Source organism: Rhopilema esculentum, chromosome 19, assembly GCF_057945365.1.
Source record: "Rhopilema esculentum isolate cy_ngs chromosome 19, ASM5794536v1, whole genome shotgun sequence".
NCBI classification, from domain to species: domain Eukaryota; kingdom Metazoa; phylum Cnidaria; class Scyphozoa; order Rhizostomeae; family Rhizostomatidae; genus Rhopilema; species Rhopilema esculentum.
The window spans coordinates 2,662,367-2,681,860 of record NC_142833.1 but is presented as its reverse complement, the minus strand read 5'-3'; the positions used below and the strand labels follow the sequence as shown (position 1 = coordinate 2,681,860).

The following is a 19,494-nucleotide window of genomic DNA, read 5'->3' as shown; positions in this document are numbered from 1 at the left end:
CACATCGGTGAACTTGTGGAGACACTGAGCAAGGATCAAAGCGGGAACAACTTACCGTATTCTATGTGTTAGTGTTACGGTATTTTAGTGTTATGGGAATTACCAAAAGTGAGATGTGAGGCGGGAAGAAAAACTTTCGCTTTTCAAGAAGCGTCAGTTTATAACAGCCTACCATGTGACATCAGAAATGAAAAGTACTTTGTCAATTTTAAACGGATAATAAACACTCACTATTTTTAAAATCCTGAACTTTTGATCCTTTTACTTCAAAAACTTTAATTTTCATAGGACCCTTATTGATAAGCAGTATCATTTTTACTGAAAAGGTTATCCTGCATAAATATATTGAATTATTATTATTATAACTGAGAGCCAGTTCCCAGCATTTCCAACTTTTGCCAGGGCAAAACTTTTTCTGCAGGGCGAATATGCAGCCACCCCCCCCCCCCCCATCCCCACAAAAAGTATGAAGTGACGCCCATGTACCTAAACATTGCGAGAAAGTGACCCGCAAGCATACCCACTTGGAAAATGAAATGATACACGTGTCACCAGAAATGTTTCAAGAATAACACGAGAAAATTCAGCTAAAATTTCAATTGAAATTTCATTTTCCTTTCTCAAATCTCCTACTTCTGCACTCTAATTAAAATAATAATATTTATGCTCATAAATCTCGTAAACCTCTTTGATAAAAGAACTCCAAAGACATTAGCATAGCCCCAAAAACTAACTCTCTGCAGGAACATTACGACTGTCTTACAAGTAGAGCTGATTCCATACAAAGATTGATCACAGGATCACTTATGCAAGCATAGGCAGTTTAATAAATCTGTTTCTTGGCCAATGCTTTTGTGCATGAAACAGAAATGAAACAGAAATGAAACAGAATGCAGCGTTTTCCCAAAAATAAACAACGAAATTGTAGGAAATCTCAGGTGAAAAATCACACTGAAAGCATTGGCCAAGAAATGTATTATGAAAATTACAAAGACGCAAAAATAGTTAAATTGCATTGTTGGTCTTTAGACAAGTCCACGTTATCTAGAACTGGGAGATTAGCTACGACCCCAAGCCCCCCATGCACCAGATCCTTGCTTCCCATTGGTTGCTTGAGCACCCAGACCAAGAGAGGGGAAGTCTTGGGTGTCGGAAGAATCCGGCACTTCCTGCTTACCAGCGCCTTTCGGAGCACCTTGTTGCCATGGTGCATCACGGACCACGAAGCCTTTGCTGTTACTGTCATCATCATTCGGATTTGACTTTTGGGTAAAATAGTCAGAGATAGTTTTACGACTGTCGTAACGCTCCCTCACATCATCAAGCTGTAAAAAAGACAGGACAGTCTTACAAAGATGTTAATACAGCTACTAGATAAATATCAAACTATTCGCTAGCAAAGACACCTTTTATTGAAGAGAAGAGAGTGGATGAGAGACAACAGGCTAGAAACGAAGACATGAGGAGAAAGGAGGAGACAAGAGATAGGCCAAGAGGGGAGACAGGGAGACCAGAGATGTGAGGATGATAGAGAATAGGCTAGAAAAAAAAAACAAGAGTTGAGACCTGGAGAAAAGAGGAAATTGGACGAGAGACAACAGGCTTGAAAAGCAGACAAAAGAGAGACGAGGTGACAAGAGGAGCGACGAGGAGACAAGAGATAAGGGGAGATGAAATAGAGGCGGAAGGTCACTACTCTCCAGCTCCCAGTAGAGTTATTTTGCCAAGGTGGTAGACATGGTATAAATGCAACTTACGTATTCTTCCTCAAGCATAAGCAAATGCTCTTCACAATCGTCAACAGCGTCTTCGGGTCCTGTGATTGTAACAACATCTTCATTTGGGTCACGTGGGAAGCGAATGTCAACATTAAACTGATCCATGATCTTGCGAACAGACTTGCCCTTCTGCCCAATGATGCGGTTGTGAACTCTGTGGTCAATCTTGATGTCGATTGATACCATTTGTTCCTGAATGGTAAATGCTTTGTGTAACACGGAGCATATATTCAGTAATAAAATTTTAAGAGAACAAACAAAATTTTAGTAAGAGTGCCGTATCACAAATTGCCTGGTCATAGTACTTCTGCTACACCGGTTAGCACAGCTAGCTATATGATATTAAGTACAATGTCTGCTAAAAATTTCTTGGAGCAATTAGCAATTAGCAATTTGTATTGTGCGTTTTCTTTTTTCAGTTATTCCCTAACTACCCTTATTTCCACCCCCAGCCCCTAGATGTTCAAGGTATAGACAAATATCACACAAGACGCGAGAGAAAACCATGATTGGTGGCTGAATTTTCCTATTAAAATCTTTCTTGGTTTTAAACAACATCATACACGATGTAGATCCTCTTCAGAAAGCGATCCCCAATAGTCCCTTAAAAACCAACGCCTCTGTTAATTCATTTTCCAAGCATGAGAGTATTTACAGATAAAAACCCATGATCAGTTGGTGGTGCATGATATCTTATCATCAAAGAGATCAGTACAGGTCTGTGGATATCAACTCATCATTTCACGGGTTTCCACTTACTCTCTCCATCCAACGTTTTCTTAACAAACAATCTTTATTTGAAATACATTTCAGACAAACCACAGTTGTAGCGGCAAGGGTATGTAACTTTCAATGCTGAAGTGAGAAATCTTGTTGCGAACAGGGCAACAGATATTGACCTTCAACGGACTTTTTCGGTCCAAAAAGGCCAACAAAATCAAAAATGACAGCATTTTTTTCAAAGTATCCAAATTACGGGTATAGCTTTCAAATATAGTTTCCAGCTCATATATGTTTGTCAAACAACTAAAGCTTGTTTTCTTTATCATAAAGGGACTTTAACTTTCCTGTGTTTATTGTCTCCAGTAGTTTTTAGGTTAATGATACTGAGTCCAGACGATGTGAAACAGAAAATTGAATGGAAACCCTTAAGTTATCTCAACTTACCAATTGGCTGACCATTTCAAGAATAGCAGCCTTAGCTTTGGCACAATTAGCTTCATATCCAGTGAGAATGACGGTGGGGTTCTCTGCTTTACCCTCTGAATCTGCGGAAGGCACTTGAATCTGCACGTCATAGTCAGTGCGCAGCTTTCTCACTACTCCTCCGCCACGGCCAATAATCTTTGAATGATATTTCACCGGCACTTCGATGCTCAATTGAAAGCTTCTCAATTTCTACGAAAGAAAAAAGAACTTCTTCAACACACAGATGAGGGGATGTTGAAGGACTGTGATCTAGTTACTTGGATATTGCCTAGCAAGTTCTTTTCTCCAAAGAGCGCATAGAAAAATCCCATGCTGCTTTTTCAATTTACTTTGGGGGAATTAATCATGCAATACATTCTTATTCCTAGGGCATATTTTCTACACAAGCCTAAATTAAAGTAGAAAATGACTAATGTAATTGGTAGGGAAAAGGAAAGCAGGGGTTAGAGAGGCTGGGGGCTTAAGGCCAACCCCGATAATTTTTAAAAAAAACTGTGCATAAAACAAGTGATTTCGCTATTGGTCTTTTGCATGTTAGCCCCCCCACCCCCCAAAAAAAGGAAATCCGTAATATGCACCACGTTCCCTGGTATTTGTACTATCAATAATACCAAAGGAAATCCGTAATATGGACCGCGTTCCCTGGTATTTGTACTATCAATAATACCTATATTCTCGGTAATTTACAAAGCATCACTGTTTGTTCGTTACAATGTAGCAGTAACATGATACAAAAATATTGACCTTATCTTCCATTTCTGCTTCAATCGACTCGACCTTTTTCTTCAGTCCTTCCAAGGCGGCCTGAACATGCTTTGGAGGTCCTGTAACAACAACTTCATCCGATTGGTCCTTTGTTGGTGGGATGGCAATATTGACTGCAAACTCATTCATCAACGAACGGACTTCGCCACCGCTCTTGCCAATGATGTAGCGATGGTAATCGAACGGGATATTCATTGTCTCAGACACTGGCACGAATTCCTGCAAGAAATGGAGAATTCTGTAAGCAACGGCTTGTATTTCACGTCTGATCTAAAATGTTTTTGCTAGAAAGAATCAAATCGATTGTTAGTATTTAGAAATTACCAACCTATTTGCTAGGGAAATTTATGATCCTAAAGATTTGGTGTTTTATGGGTCTTAACTTAATTCCAATACTAGTTTGCAAGGGTTTGAGTATAAACATACAATAACTTCCTTGTTTACTGAAAAATAACCCTATTAGAGCGACGTGTAGACATAATCGTGGATTTTAAAATGCAGTTTAATCAAGTATTGAGAAGCGAATACGATTAAAACTAGTGTAACCCTTTTCCTCCTTCCTCCTTATTCACTTGCAAGTTTGGCAAAAACCTCCCCAAGGTCGTTGCAAATAAACGATTAAACATCAAACATACCAAGAGTTCCTCTTTGGCCTTTTCAGCATTTTCCTGCTTCCCAGTAATTAATATGATATCAGCCATAGGGCGTGGACTGACATCACCATTTTCATTGGCCTCTCCATTCTCTGCGTTACCATTGGCCAAAGAACGGTCAGGGAACTTTATTTGCACGTTGTTTCTGGAAGTGATATCCTGGACATTCTTTCCCCGTTGCCCCATAACTGAACGGTGGTGTTTCTGAGCGATTTCACACTCAATGGTAACCATCGATTCAAGATCTTCCTCGATTTCTTTCATCTTCTTTTTTGCACCCTCAACACAGTCTGCAGCGCCCTTCAAAGTCACACGGGTGGAGTTTGCCTCCCTTGGCATGCTGATTGACACGCCTCCAAATTCCTCCGCAATATCTCGCAACACTGCTGCTCTTTTGGCAGTGAAATAAGCGTGGTGTTTTGGGATGATGTCAACTGTGTCTTCAACAATGTTTTCCTGCATACGGATTGAACAATCAGTTACAATCGAGCCACTCTTGACTCATTTACTTCAGAATAACAGGCATTTTAAAAACAGATAGAGTTTATCCTTCCTTAACGTTCAGATATTTTCATACATTTTCTTGTTGCGTCATGGCCAGGCTCTTATAACAATAATATTCACGCCCATTTTAGTCCTTCTCGTTAATCACGAATTTTTTTTGTAATCGCCAATAAGGCCTAAAATCTCTCAATACAACCAATCATAACCACATTAATGTTATTTCCTCTACCTGCGAGAAAGTGAGTTGCCTAATTTTAAGTCAAACAAGTCACGACCTTCCTAAATTTCCCGTTTAAAATTTTAGCACTACACAAAGTAATAACGCCAGATTGTGACGTCAACCAAACTCCGGGACGACTTACCAAGTCCTTGATCTTCTTCAACAGCTCCTCCTTCGCAGCTTCAACTGCCTCCTGCTTTCCAATAATTGTGATCAAATCTTTGTCGGTGTCCTTGGCAGTGGGGAACAAGATTCTTGCACCGGTGTTGGCCCGAATCTTTATTAAGATAAAATGAAATCAAATGAAAATAACACTGCACCAAGAAACAAAAAGATTTGATCCATATTCCCTATATCAGAAAAAGGGCAAAGATTCAATCACAAACCATTTGGGAAAGTAAACAGAACCCTGGCCCCAAAAAATGTTAATAGCTAATAAACTTGCAGCTTTAGAAAAACTATCAAAAGTAACACTAAAAGCTAGCATCAATGAGTTATGACATAAATCATGTCAAAGCTTTTGGTAAATGAATAAGCCGAGCCCTTGAGTTAGATTTCTAGAGATAGATGCTTTAAATTGTCAATGTGCAGAACAGAATGGCTGAGAGGATGTTGAAGAGCGCTAGATGAATGTTGGAATCATAGATTCTTGCACAAAAATGGTACCCGATGACAGGGGCTATGAAAATATTGAAGAGGACAATTTTTTCAAAGGCAATAGCGAGAAGAAGAACGGCTAGGCTAGGTAACTGAGCTCTGATTCTTATTCGGCTTACAAAGAACTTATTCAGCAAACATCCGAAAACTCTTATATTTGACGAATTTGTAAAGAGATGTCCATTGAGAGAATGGGATCTGAACAAAACCAACCTCGCGAAATGCTTTAAAAATTATAACAAATATACATTTATGGGGAAAACAACGCAAATTAACATGGCACTCATCGAACTTACCTTTGCGATATTTGCTCCTCCACGTCCAATCAAGTATCTATGAAACTCAGGCTTGGCATGCACCTCCGCATTGAAGCTGCTCAGTTGTCTTTCAGCGAACTGCTTCTCACTGTCACTTGCCATCTCCAATAGCTGAACTTTCGCCTTCTCAACGTCCTCCTTCACTCCTCTGATTGTGACAGTATCACTGCTGGCTCCTTCGGCAGGGAAATGGATGTGCACGTCTCCGCATTCGTCCATAACTGACTTGATCAAACGGCCTTTGGCTCCAATCAAGGACGTATGAAATTTCTGAGGTATTTTTATCTCGACAGTCGCGATACTGGCCTAAACATGGGAATGAATAAATGAAAAAACGGCATTTGGGACTTATGATCCTAAACAAGATGGGAATATTAAACATAAAGAACCTTTAAGCACCAATTAGAAAATACCCTGAAACAGTAAAATTGATTATTTTGGCATGCTAAATTTCATGGCACGCGCAGAAAAAGATTCAGAGTACGACACAAGAACTGAACGTGCACAAATCTCCTCTTCGAGGTTGGCCCATCGTTTTCACAAGTATGGTTGAGGGTGGAGGCAATGCTGCAGCCAATTTCAGACCCAACTTTCTCGAAGCTACACAAATCTACTTTTAAAACAATTTCACGTTAATAATTGATACTTTTCGTTGCATGAGGAGGGGCAAATACAAATCTGGCTGGCTAGGATCGGTAAACGAAGCCTTGATAGGACATTCTATGGCACAACATAGAAAAGAATGTAACCGCAATCAACATACCAGCTCGTTCTGCAAGGCGAGTATCATGTCCCTTGCTTTCTCGACTTGCGCTTTGTAGCCTGTGATGACAATGACGTCACTTGGACTTCCTTCGTTTGGTACTTTAATGGTTGTGTTTGTCTCGTCCTTTATCTTTTTCAAATTTTGACCCCCTTTGCCAATTATATTACGATGGAACTTCTTGATTATTGGCACGTCGACCTGGTAGTTGGCAGCAACGAGTTCGGCAGCGTATTTCTTCATGTAAGCAAAGCACTTATCCACTTCCTCTTTCGGCCCTCTTATGGTGACAACATTGCTTTTCTTGTTTGAATCTGGGAACAGTATTTGCACATCGCGGTAGTTGTCTCTGATTTCGTTGATGTTCTCTCCGCCTGCCCCGATGATTGTGCGGTGAAACTTCTGCTCAATTATTATGTCTCGCGATTTTTCGTTTTCCTGTTGATCAGAAGCAAAGAGTCTTAAGTTGTGATTTGCAGAAAACATAAAAACTTGGGCAACGCTAATAGCGACCTATTTGAAATGAAGGTTTTTACAACCTTTGGGATTTTCCCCAGCTTATCAAGCAGAACTCTACCACAAAATGTTTGCATAAATTTTCAGTATTGTCTCTGCCGCATCAATAATAATTCCTCGAGGTTCCATCTGTTTCGTTCCTCGCAGAAAGCCAGACACTTCTCAAACAACTTAAGAAAAGACACGAAGGTAAATTTAACTGAAAAGAGGTAAATTCTATGATGGGCTTTTACAGGAGGACAATATTTACCATTTTAGCGACCATTTGCATGATTTCCGCCTTGGCAGTTGCAACACCACTTGGGCTTCCTTCGATACGAATAGTATCAGAGACGATGTCATCAGATGGGAAATTGATAGATGTTCCACTCTCGTTCTTGATACGCGTTATGTTCCCTCCATTCTTTCCAATGATATGTCGGTGCCACTTCTGAGGGACACTGAACTCGGTATAATCCATGGTGTTTTTCTAGGAATTAACAGGCAATACGTAAGCAAAGCTGAACAACTAAGAGCCGTGTCTTCTTTAATGTTTGAAAGCATAGGAGAGAAAATTTAACAGGAAAACGTGTGCTTGCAATCAGCATCATTTAGGGAAAAGCTGTTGAAAAGGCAAATATGTAAGAAACAAACAACGGATGAATGATGAAAGTTGTGATTGTTATATGATCATGATACTATCTTAAATATTGAGTACGCTTGAGTCGTTTTTGTCCTATATTTTTCAGCGAATAGTAAAGTAGGTCAGATAATGACCAAACAGTAAGCGGAAATTTATATCCAGATGCGGATCTAAAGCAGTGTGAGAAGAAGCAAGACGCGTTTGATTGGTTTATTGTCTTGACCAATCAGCGACCATCAACTTCCTACAAGGCCCTAGAAACATCAGACCAGTTAGAAAACAAAATTACACACAAGAATTTCTCATGAGACCACAGAAGCGTCACAATATTTACAAATTTACTGTCCAGGTGAGGCACGGATATAGAACAAGATAGTTAATAATAAACGGATTTCAGAAACGGATCCTGCCCAAGGTAGCAGGTACCATGAAAGGATCAAAAAGGCAAATTCTATGATTAGGCTACCAGCAATGCTATTTCACACCAGCCGACAAAACACGTTATTTCCTGCTCAGGGTGCCGTTGCTTCAAGGGTTAAATAATGTACTGGGATGAAATTTTATGATATTTATGGGTTACCTCTAAAATCCTGATATATGTTATAATGTTATATTTTTCAAATTGATGAAATAGACCCAAGTAGTAAGGCAAAGTGAGTGAACCAAAACATCAAAGTACAATGGTCACAGATTAATAATGCCAATTTTGTTGGTGCAGCAATCTTTCAGTGTTTTTGATACAAAAAAAACTAGTGAAGACAACTAGTTTTGCCTACCCCTGAGCCGGATATGAATATATTAAACAGCAAGCAAAGGCTTTTCATTTAAGAACATCATAAAAATGGAAATAAGCATCTTTTTTATTTAGTGTCAAGAAGTTAAAAACTCAGAATCCACAATTGGAGAAAATCTTAAAGGAGGTCATGTGATGTGATCATGAACAATTCACGCCTCTGTTGATTCTCCTTAAACGGCTTAATGACTATCAGTAACTTTGCGAACAACGATCAAGTCATCGAATGTTTCTTACCAGTTCATCAATGGAGGCTTTGAATGCATTACGGCAAGATTCAACCTCATCTGGTGGTCCTTCAAGCTTGATCAAATTTTCTTCCTTGCTGAACTCCACATGAAGCTGAAATATAGCCACGCAATTTCAAAAATCTAAAGCGGTTAAAAAATGGGCTGTAAAGCACCATCAGAAATGCGTAAACAACAAAGGAAAACTAAACATATGTACATAATGCAATGAAATGATTTTTCAAACAGTGAAATACAAAGATCTCAGTGAAACCTATACACTTTCTTGTCACAAATGGAGCTATAAATTAAAATTAGGCTGTAAGAAGGAATCTAACGCTTTACAAAAGAGGAGGGAGCAAACACAGAAAAAACAACTCCAACTAGCAGAGACTTTCAATGAATATGAAATATCATAGATCCAAAAAGGATCATTATAAAAAAATTCAATTTTGCAGTTTATATCTCAGTAATCTGATAAAAATATTAATTTACACTTTTGTTTTACAACTCTTTTAAAAAATTAAAAAATTACTCCAACCAAATGAAACAAACCTTGGGATAGCCTTCTGTGATTTTCTTAATGTTCTGTCCTGATCGTCCGATGATAAATCTGTGCAGCCATTTTGGAGCTTCAACCTCAACTGTAACAACACTGTTGGCTTTTGCATAAACCTGGGTCAGTGCAAGACCAAGTTTGTCTGGTTCACCTCTCAATGTTATTCTGTTCTGATCTACCTTGTCTGGTGGTACCTCAACAGAAACACCTAAAAGTAAACAAGGAAAAACCGTTTAGAAGATCTAATTCATATTCAAGTGATACAGCATTGATACAACTTGAGAAACAGGACATCAATATTGTGCAACTGCTAGCTCAGACAGTTATTCCCTTTACACAAGGTCATACCTCTCCCTAATTAACTCCTTGCTCCTTAGCTGCAAAACAGCATTTTGAAATTGACAGGTCATCAATTGGTAAACATGGAAATGAACAAAATGATTTTCAACTCAATAAAGGAAACTAAGGCACTAGATACATCAGGTAATTGTTTTAAAACATTTTTCCTGTGCAATAGCTGGCAAAGATTTATTGAAACTTTTTTCAAACTGTCACTGTCTTAGCCTCACTACTAAACAAGCAGTATCTAGGCAAAACAGGTGGCCACTATACCTCTGCTTTAAATCAGTCAAAAACGATATTGTTTCATTTCGCTGTGGTAAGCCAGAGGAGTACGACTGGATAGAATCAAAGTTAGAGCGATTCACAAAAATTAAATATTACCTTTCTTTTCTTTGGATAATGTTCAGATAATAACGTTATCAAATGATTAAGGGTACACCTGGAAACAAGTATAAAACAAGCAGTTTTTTGGCAGGGATTGTACCCTTTCAAGTTCTAAAATCAAAAATAATACACAATAATAGTTTCTTATTCATCTACATGATGCCTAACTTGCCTGTCATTGCAAAGATTTCCTGGATTCCCTGTCCTCTTGGCCTGATGATGTACTTGTGCTGTGCTTTTGGCACATCAACAGTCACTGTTGTACACTTTCGTCTTTTCTCTTCAAAGATGTCCATTATCATTCTAACAGCTTTCTTGACACCATCTTTATCTCCAGCAACAGTCAACTCATCTTTATACACTGTTGGTGGTGGTATGTTGATCCTGGCTCCAGTCATTGACATCAAATTCTCCAAAGTGGTATTGTTTGGTCCAAAAATAAATGGGTGATAGATCTTTGGGATTGGCATGCGTTCAAAGGCTAACTTGGCCTAAGAAAAGGTTTGTAAAAAAATCACTAGTTTTCAGGGGACTTAGGAAAAATATATTCAAATTGGTGATGTAGCTGTTTTCAACACAATAGTTCTGAGGATTTTATCAGAATTTCAAGTCAAAAAGAAAATGGGGTAAAGCTTTATCTACACAAATGGCTGCCAACAGATAATCTTAGATATAAAAGAAAAACATACTTGTTCATCTGATATTAACTGAATCTCATGTTTGGCACTGGCTATTCCCTCCCGTGTTCCAGCAATGGTCACAACATCACTGTCCTTTGAGATGTTAATTTTGGCCGTTGTCTGTAATTCCAAATTCTTGAGTTTCTGTCCTCCTTTGCCAAGAAGGTACTTGTGATGTTCCTTGGGTATGTTCAACTTAATCTCTCCTTGGGTTTGAAGTGCATTGAGTACCAATCTTTTTGCCTGGGCAACACTTTCTTTTTTTCCTAATGAAACAAAATAGGTGTTAATGTATTACTTTCAAACTGTAAGATTATTAACATTTACTGCAAAATTTTTTTGATAAGCAACACCTGCAATAGAATCCACTGAGAATCTTGTCAGGACAGTCCCTAGTATCAGGGAGACAATAATAAAATATGCAAAATAATCCTCTGTGTGTCTTGGGATGATATTTTTATCAGAACAACCTGATACAGTTTCAAGTGTCTAAATCACTCACCAAACCAACTTAAAAGAATTTTAGAGGTGGATCTCATTGAAACTGAGATGATTTTGTCTGTTAGAATTGGTTTTGGCAGTCTCTTTGGCCTAGGGTTTAGTTAGCAACAAACCAGAGAAATGATGCTCACACGTTCCATAGACGTAAGCACTTTAGGCTGCTTGCTGAAAAACTGTGAATATCACTATTCTCAGAACTTTAAAATAATTCACCTGTAACCAGAATTGTCAGACTTTGATCCTTAGCATTGCAAACCTCAATGGTTGTTCCTGTTTTTGACATGACCTCGCGAATTGCTGCATTTTGCTTGTCAAGTTCACCATTGCCAAAGCTGTTGAAATTCTTGTACTTCTTTTCTTCATAGGGGACATTGAAAACCTAATTAACAAAAGCACGTGCAATTTAACAATTTGCTAAGAAAGCCACAAGCATTTTTATGCTAGTATATAAATACTTCGAACAAAGTTTTGTGACATCTGCAAAGTACAATTATAATCCCAAAAAGGATGATGAGATTTTGCACTGTGCACTTCAGTCAAAGGTTGATGCAAGCATATTTAAAATACATATGCCCAATATTATTTGTGGAGCAAGTGTTATGATATCATGTATATCTAGTGTATGTTAACATTTTGATTGAAATGCTGGAAAAACTTGATCCAAACTTTGAATAAAGAAACTTTTAAGATAAAATATTTTTGTTGTTCCTGTTCTTGATACGACCTAACAAATTGCTGAGGTCATTGTGTAGAAAAAAGGCACTGATTGGGCAACCTTAACAGTCATATGCTCTCGTTTCTGATTGGCCTACTTCGATCCACAACTGGCTATATATATTTCCTAGCGTAGAGTTTTTTATCTATGTTCTGACATTTTATACTCTGAAGAGTGTCAGACCAAAAACTTCTGTCTACTCAAATGTTTGCTTTTTTCAATGTTTTATTGCATTTTTTGCATTTTGGTCCAGTGGCAGCTCGTGTATCTGGGCATTCCTTTTCACATTTATAAACGTGAATAATATCAACATCAATTATTATTTTAGCACTGTTCACTAATTTTGTTGCTTCGAGTTTCACCATTTTTCCAATCTCTTGTTTGTGTAGGTCCTAATGCCCATGGTTCTTTTGAAAACTGGACAAACACGTGTATCAGAAACAATCTCCTGAGCTTTTGGGGCTAGCTCCAAACTAGAAGAGAATGCACCAATCAAGTGATTTTCATGACTCAACTATTCAATTGATTACTGCCTTCTGATTGGTCAATTCTGCATGAATCTGCATTCCTTTGGGGCTAGTTCCAACTAGCCCCAAGTAATTCAATTCAACGATAGCTGAATATTTGTTGTTGTGATAGGCAATGTTGATCTTGAAGAGAAACTGGTCTTTGTGAAGAGAGAAACAGTCCAGCGGACTTGAACAAACAAAGATGATCTTGCCAACATTACACAAAGTTTATTTCTTTGTTTACTTTGAATTACACATAATTAATAGTGGCACTTGTTGTTTTCAATTAAAACTTTCAAAATGATGATAGCCTTGTTGATTGGAGGTAGTAAAGAATGGAAAGGCGATTTATTATTCTTGATGTTTCGTGTCTATGGCTTTAAATTTTGAATATTTTGTCATCAGCCCCACCAATAATTTACTCCACGAGCCGCCACTGCTTTGGTCTTATCATGCTGTTTATTATTAGATGACTAGAATGTACTGTACTGTATTAGCATACTGCAGTAAACTGACAAGTCAACTCCACAAGAAATATGGTACAAAATCTCAACAACCTTACCCAAAACAACAACCTAAATAGTTAATTTAATTTCTTTGGTGAGCAATTTAACACAAACTTAAATTAATGGCCAGGTTTGATAACGAATACCTGACAAGTTAGGTGACAATGATGCTAATGTGTCAAAGCATATAAATGCTTATACTAAGAATGCAGTATACAGAATAGAAAGCTTCAAAGTCTACACAAAAAGCACTGTAATCTGATGCAGCAGTGATATCAAAAGAAACCTACTTTGCCCTAGAGTTGACCTGTTTACATAAAAAATGAACTGATTAAAAATCTTTGAGTGAATCCTCTAATTAGCACCTTAACTGTCTATTGATATAAAAAAGAGGGGTGCTTAATAGGGACAGATATTTTGAATAGAAACACGCTTTGAGAAAAAGGTGCTGGACAGCCAGAGAAAATTGAGAACTTTCAGTGCTTAAAGCAAAAATAATAAGAAACAATCAAATTTTGAAACAACCCATAATTTATTTAACTAAAACCTTGGTTGGACTAAAATGTTAGGCCTGAAATACACGATCAGTTTTTATCAGGTTTTAACTGAAAGTTTTCAGTTTTCAGTCAAAAACTGATCGTGTATTTAGCAAAAACTGATAAAAACTGATGCATTGATGACCTTCAGTTCTTGACTGAAAAAGTTGAACACGTCCAAATTTGTCAGTTTTTAACTGATGGGATTTCTATTCATTTATGTAGACTCCATTGTTTAAAGCTGGTGCCCCTATAATCCCCTTGCGCAAGGTGCCAATTTTTTAGAGCAGCGTGGATAAGTGTGATTTAAAGATGGTGAAAAAGTTGTGAATACAGATGAATTCATAGATACATGGAGGGAAGCTCAAACAACTCGTCAAAATTTTCAGGCCTCATTCTCAATAATTTTCTATCTTCTGCTTCATCGTCTGATCTTAACTCTTGTAGAAGAGTGTCATAAACACCGAGGTTAGTCCTCCTACTCAACCATGGCTTTACCCAAACAGATCTTGTTTCTTGTTTTCTTTTTTCGATATTTTCGCCTTTTTTGATGACCAGAGCCGCGGCCAGAAGAACTGCAGTTGTTTCTTGATCAAGCTCCATTTCAAAAAAGAGCCGATCTAATCAAAATGTGAACTCATTCCAAAACTGAAGAAAACTGATCGTGTATGGAGGACATCGATTTTTGTGAAATTGAAGACTGTCAGTCAAAAAACTGATAAAAACTGATTGTGTATTTCAGGCTTTAGAAACAGAGAATAGATTCCAAAGTCTAAAAATATGATTCCAAAGTCCAAAAATAGTGTTTGAATGGAAACAAATTTCTTGATCAATATGCATTTGAAAACAATAAACATTGTCCAGTCACACTGTCTGCAGCTGAGGAAACTTCCCTTAACAACTCTCTTTATTGAAACTTCCTAGTATGATTGAAAAATTAAATATTGAAACCTGACCAAAATATTAAATGTTAAAAAATGACCAAAATAAAGGGAAACTGTTAGGAAACTGAAATTGGGATTTGCCAAAATGGTAAGAAACTGGTTATAACATTAACCTTTGTTTCTTTTAAAAAAGTGCATTGCATAAATTTTTGTGCAGTCAGGACATCATTTACATAACATCAGGTATTTAATTTACATAACATCAGGTAAATTTTGGACAATGCCCTAAAGTACCCTATTTCGCCATCTATAAGAAGCTCTTTTTTCAAGTTATTATTGGCTTTGTTTTAGGGTGTGTCTTATACATGGTAACATTGAATGTCCCATACTTTCCTATAGCAAAGTGTCATTTTATCAACAAAATATTATGATATTTAGAGCATATGTTCTCTTAATTTTGAATATCACACTTTTACCAGAAATTTATCTAGAAATGGGACCACAAGACAACAGCTATAAAAACTGTAATCCATCCATGTCATGTTTTAATAAACCTTCAGGCAAGGTTAATTTTCTATTACCAGGATACAAAGCAATCAAAGTTTTAACATTTTTCTAGCATAATTAAAATCAGTGTTAGGTTTTTAGCTTCATGAAGAGCTTTACAAATAAACTCTGGAGAAGCCAAGGAAACAGCATGATTAAACAAACAGGTATTGCATTTAAAATATATTTACCCATAAAACAGATATATACAAAATAGGATTGTTTTATGATGTACACAGCTGTCCTTCTGTGTCAACAACTTTTAATATTTGATCATGTTGAGAAACTGTATTTGATCGATGTATATTTCAATAGCTGCAGTTATGTAGCCACTATTCTAGCCCAAAGAGGGTCTGGAAAGTTGAACAACTAAGCAATTTCATACATGGAATAACTTTTTAAATAAATGATACAGCCAATGAATGAGACTGACTTCTTACTCTGAAGTGAATGACCGTTGACAGACAACACAGCTTGTGAGCCTTAACAATAATTTGCTTTTCTAATACCTTAATCAATGGGCATTGCATAAGTGACAAATTTCAATTCAACTACAGAATGCATATAATGCACAAATATTTGATGCTATTTTCTCCAGCAAAGCTTTCTTTGAATTCACCAACTGATTATTACATCTGAATTTCCCATTAAAACCCTATCAGCTCTGAACTCACAACATAAAGTATCCCTCTCTCTTCTTTTACTTCCCTTTAAAACTAAAACTTCTGATTATCCCAAGCCAGAAGCTTTAAATATTATGTGTCTTATCAAATTGACCAGGGACTGCAGAAGGGGGGCTACAGGGGTTTCGCCCCCCCTCTCAATAATTTCCAAAATATACTACAAATCATACCAAAAACCACCCTGCTTTTGGTTTTTAACATGTTGAGCCCCCCCTCCCCACTTACTTATGTGCCAATTAGAAATATATCCTTTTGCTACATATAAAAGTCCTAAGTTTAATCTGTTTACTAATTTTTCAGATTTTACATCAATTTTCAGATTTACCCAATTGGGTATGTATGCAATAAAACAAATGCGGCATTGGATTAATTGTGCACTAAGTTACCCCTTATAGCCTTAATTCCTTTACATGGGCATAAGACTAAGTAGTGAATCTTCTTTTTTATAAGATTTTTTGGGGTATGTGTTAAATCAATTTCTTAATGCTTGTTTAGTTTGCATCAGACAACTGGAAAGCAAAAGAATGACAATTTTTTATCTCCAATTTACTCAAAGATGATGAAAAAGTATTTTATGAGTTTGTTTTTGCTTCTGCTTTTGTTTTCCTTGCCTTTTATCCTCCAAAAAGTGAATCCTCAGTGAAACAAAATTTACAAAATTTGGGAAGTTTTTGATATGATAATTACAAATAATACTTATCATACTGCAGTAGCAATACTTAATCAAAATTTTACTAAAGGGAATTGTGAATTAAAGTAAGGTAACCTGTTAAAACTTACATTTGAGACAAGTAATTGTAGAGAAGAGGACAGTCAAGATACTGAAAGCACAATCTTTGTGCTACCAACATTATAAATGTAAACAGTAATTGCTTATGAGCCAGAAATTTTTTGGCATCTTTTCAATTTTCAAAAATGCCCAGACTTGAGACCACAACATTATCAATATGTCATGACAAAGGTTGCACAAAAAGAAAGAAATTGGTAACCACAGAAAAATAAAAAGCAAACTAAAAAACTTACAATTTATATATTCAATGATTGTTTTTTAACTTACCTCTGTTTGATAGAAAAAAAATTGACGACATTTTTCGTCAAATCTAGAAGATACAATGGCATTTCGGGCTTCAATTTCTCTAAATATCCTATCAAAAATGAAAATCAGAGAATTAAAAGGTAGGCCAAGCAATGCACTAAACAGCGCCTTTTACCTGTGTTATATTTGTGATCATAGGTTTCGCTTTGGCGACGTGCTTTGTTTCTGGCTTTCCCCATTTTGTTGCAGGCACAGCGGATTTCTCGGTGCTGTCATTTGGCGTCGTTGGCAGAGGAGGAAAGGCGTCAGCGTAGCTTGGTGGCGCTTCATCCTCCACAGACTTTCCCTGGATTGATTCGTGGTTTTCTGTTCCGTTACAGTTGTTAGCCATGTTTTCAGCGAAGCCCTTCGGATCCATCTCCTCGCTGTAATAGTTTAAATCCATATTCCGTTATTCCTGTCCGTTTGTACGGTCAAGTTCTAGCAGCCCCACTAGAATAAAAGGAAGATTTGTGTTTGAAATAACATGAAAGAAAATAGATTGCAGACTTACCAGACTCTTTCAAAATCTCTACCGACCAACAAACCGTGACACTGCATCGTGAATTGCACGACGTGTCGTCTCTTTCAAGGACACCACAATATAATCACTCGGTGCTATAATCAGTGAAACTAAATAACTATCCTTCCTGATATGGAGATTGAGCTTCAAGCAATCTCAGAACAATATGAATATATATATGCTTTCAAAAACATTAAAAAAGTTGAACCAAAGAGGAAAATTCATTTACGAAATTGACAGTTCGAGCTTAGGATTATGAAAAAGGGACGTCCAGAATTGAATGCGAAAAGGCCCAATGCACTGGCACAAAAATGAAATATCCTTAAAAATAAATGAACAAGAAAATTGACCTTACTTTGAAGATCATATTTAACGAGATGTATTACCGACATAAGATAACGAGTTTCATGACTTGTACCCGCACTGATTGAAATCAGCCACGGGCGATCAACTAGGCCACAAGAGGACGTGACATGGCAGTCCATGAGCTATCAAATATTAAATAGTTATCGAGCGAATAAATATACCTGACGAGCAGAGGTGGCCACTGCCGGCTAAAATCGGTTCCCTGGATTAGCTTTTGCCTTGAAAAGCCACAGCTTGGCTGATTTAACGTAACAAAATGGTCAGAAAAATCTGCACAACACTATCCTGATAGCAAAGTATCAGCGAAGAAAGTCTACGTTGAAATTTTTTATAATTATGCAAAAAAAACTAATCTATTAGCATAATTAAAAGTTTGGTGACGTCTTACTCAAGCAGCCAATCAAATCTATGCTTCACAGCCTCGAGCTTGCATTGTCAGCCTCCTTTTCATAATTAGGAAAATTTATGTGACTATGTGACTGGTAGACTGGTAATAAACATTCTGAACATACAAACTCAATCCCATTCCCCACACCGGAAGATATTTTTCCTTTGTAAGGAAAGAACCTTGACCTTGCACGTGATTTCTACCAGCACATCGAAATTTCCATAACTACACACATTGCTTATTGTTCTTCAGTACAGGGCCGTTAATCCCGGGGGAACGAAGGGGGGACTGGACCCCCCAAAACTGGAACAAAATGATTCTTTCAGAAATTATCGTAATTTCCTTTTAAAGAAAGGAATCCCTGGTAGCTGGGTTAGAACCAAACTAAGTTTTCTGTGTTATTGCAACAAACCTCAACCACCATGTCATGGTGTCAAGCGCAATTTGACTATTGTTGATGGCCGTTATTTATGTATGCAGAGTGATATCGAGGACAGTAACTGTGCCCAAAGGGCGAATCGCCCCAAATATCTTATCTACCGGTCACCCCTTGAATAAATCTCCAAAAAAATATGTAAGAAAAGGAACGTTTAAGTCGCCATAAATCTCGACAAATCCACATTATACAAATACCCAATACACGGTTTTTTTAGACATCTTAAATCCTAACTCAAAGTCTAATTCTTAAAGTTCCTCATTTCTGGATCCCTTGAAGAATTGTGGAACCAAGATCTCCATAATAGATTATAGCTCCTTAATTTAACTGCACATTTAGTGACCTGAAAATAGCATAGACACAAATAAAAGAAATTATGTGTTTTCTTTTTAACTGTAGAGACAAAGAGGGAAAGAAATAAAAGTGATTTGCGCAAAAGTACTACGTCAATAAAGAAGTACCTTTGCATTTTATAATGAGGGAGGAATGATTACACTCTTTATTGTATGAATGCTATGAATTTTGCCCAGCCTAAATATCATTAAGAAATTTTCTTTTTGAGCGTGAATATGTTATTGTAGTTATATCCTTATTTTTCTATCCTATATTGTTTCAGGAACAAAGCTTGCTCTTGAATAGAAAACACACATTTGGAAAAAGCAAAATATGTCAGTATTGCGATTCTCTGCTGTGAACATGAGCCAAAGATCCCCATTTTTCTTTCCCCAACGTCTGTAACTAGAGTTTAAGCATCCCCTACCCAATTTCCGCCAAGAAATGATAATCTGTGTTCTTCTGAGAAATGTTGAATTGTCTATCCTGAGCGGTATATTATTT

The 19,494-nt window shown here is 37.1% G+C and overlaps 1 protein-coding gene and 1 non-coding gene across 2 annotated transcripts; both read right to left on the bottom strand.

Annotated features, from left to right (window-relative positions):
* Positions 1 to 593: 593 nt before the first annotated feature.
* LOC135688609 (vigilin) lies at positions 594 to 18,157 on the bottom strand. The gene is made up of 16 exons (XM_065205546.2): positions 17,995 to 18,157; positions 17,081 to 17,397; positions 11,704 to 11,869; positions 10,999 to 11,255; positions 10,482 to 10,800; positions 9,580 to 9,791; positions 9,035 to 9,139; positions 7,633 to 7,851; positions 6,867 to 7,304; positions 6,083 to 6,409; positions 5,272 to 5,406; positions 4,388 to 4,861; positions 3,732 to 3,971; positions 2,946 to 3,176; positions 1,758 to 1,970; positions 594 to 1,325 (listed from the first exon to the last, which is right to left on the bottom strand). Exons 2-16 carry the CDS (start codon positions 17,348 to 17,350, stop codon positions 1,059 to 1,061), a joined length of 3,873 nt encoding a protein of 1,290 aa, XP_065061618.2. The 5' UTR covers positions 17,351 to 17,397; positions 17,995 to 18,157; the 3' UTR covers positions 594 to 1,058.
* LOC135688619 (small nucleolar RNA Z195/SNORD33/SNORD32 family) lies at positions 2,444 to 2,525 on the bottom strand. Its single transcript, XR_010516393.2, has one exon. It is a non-coding gene; the product is annotated as a small nucleolar RNA Z195/SNORD33/SNORD32 family (small nucleolar RNA).
* Positions 18,158 to 19,494: the final 1,337 nt, after the last annotated feature.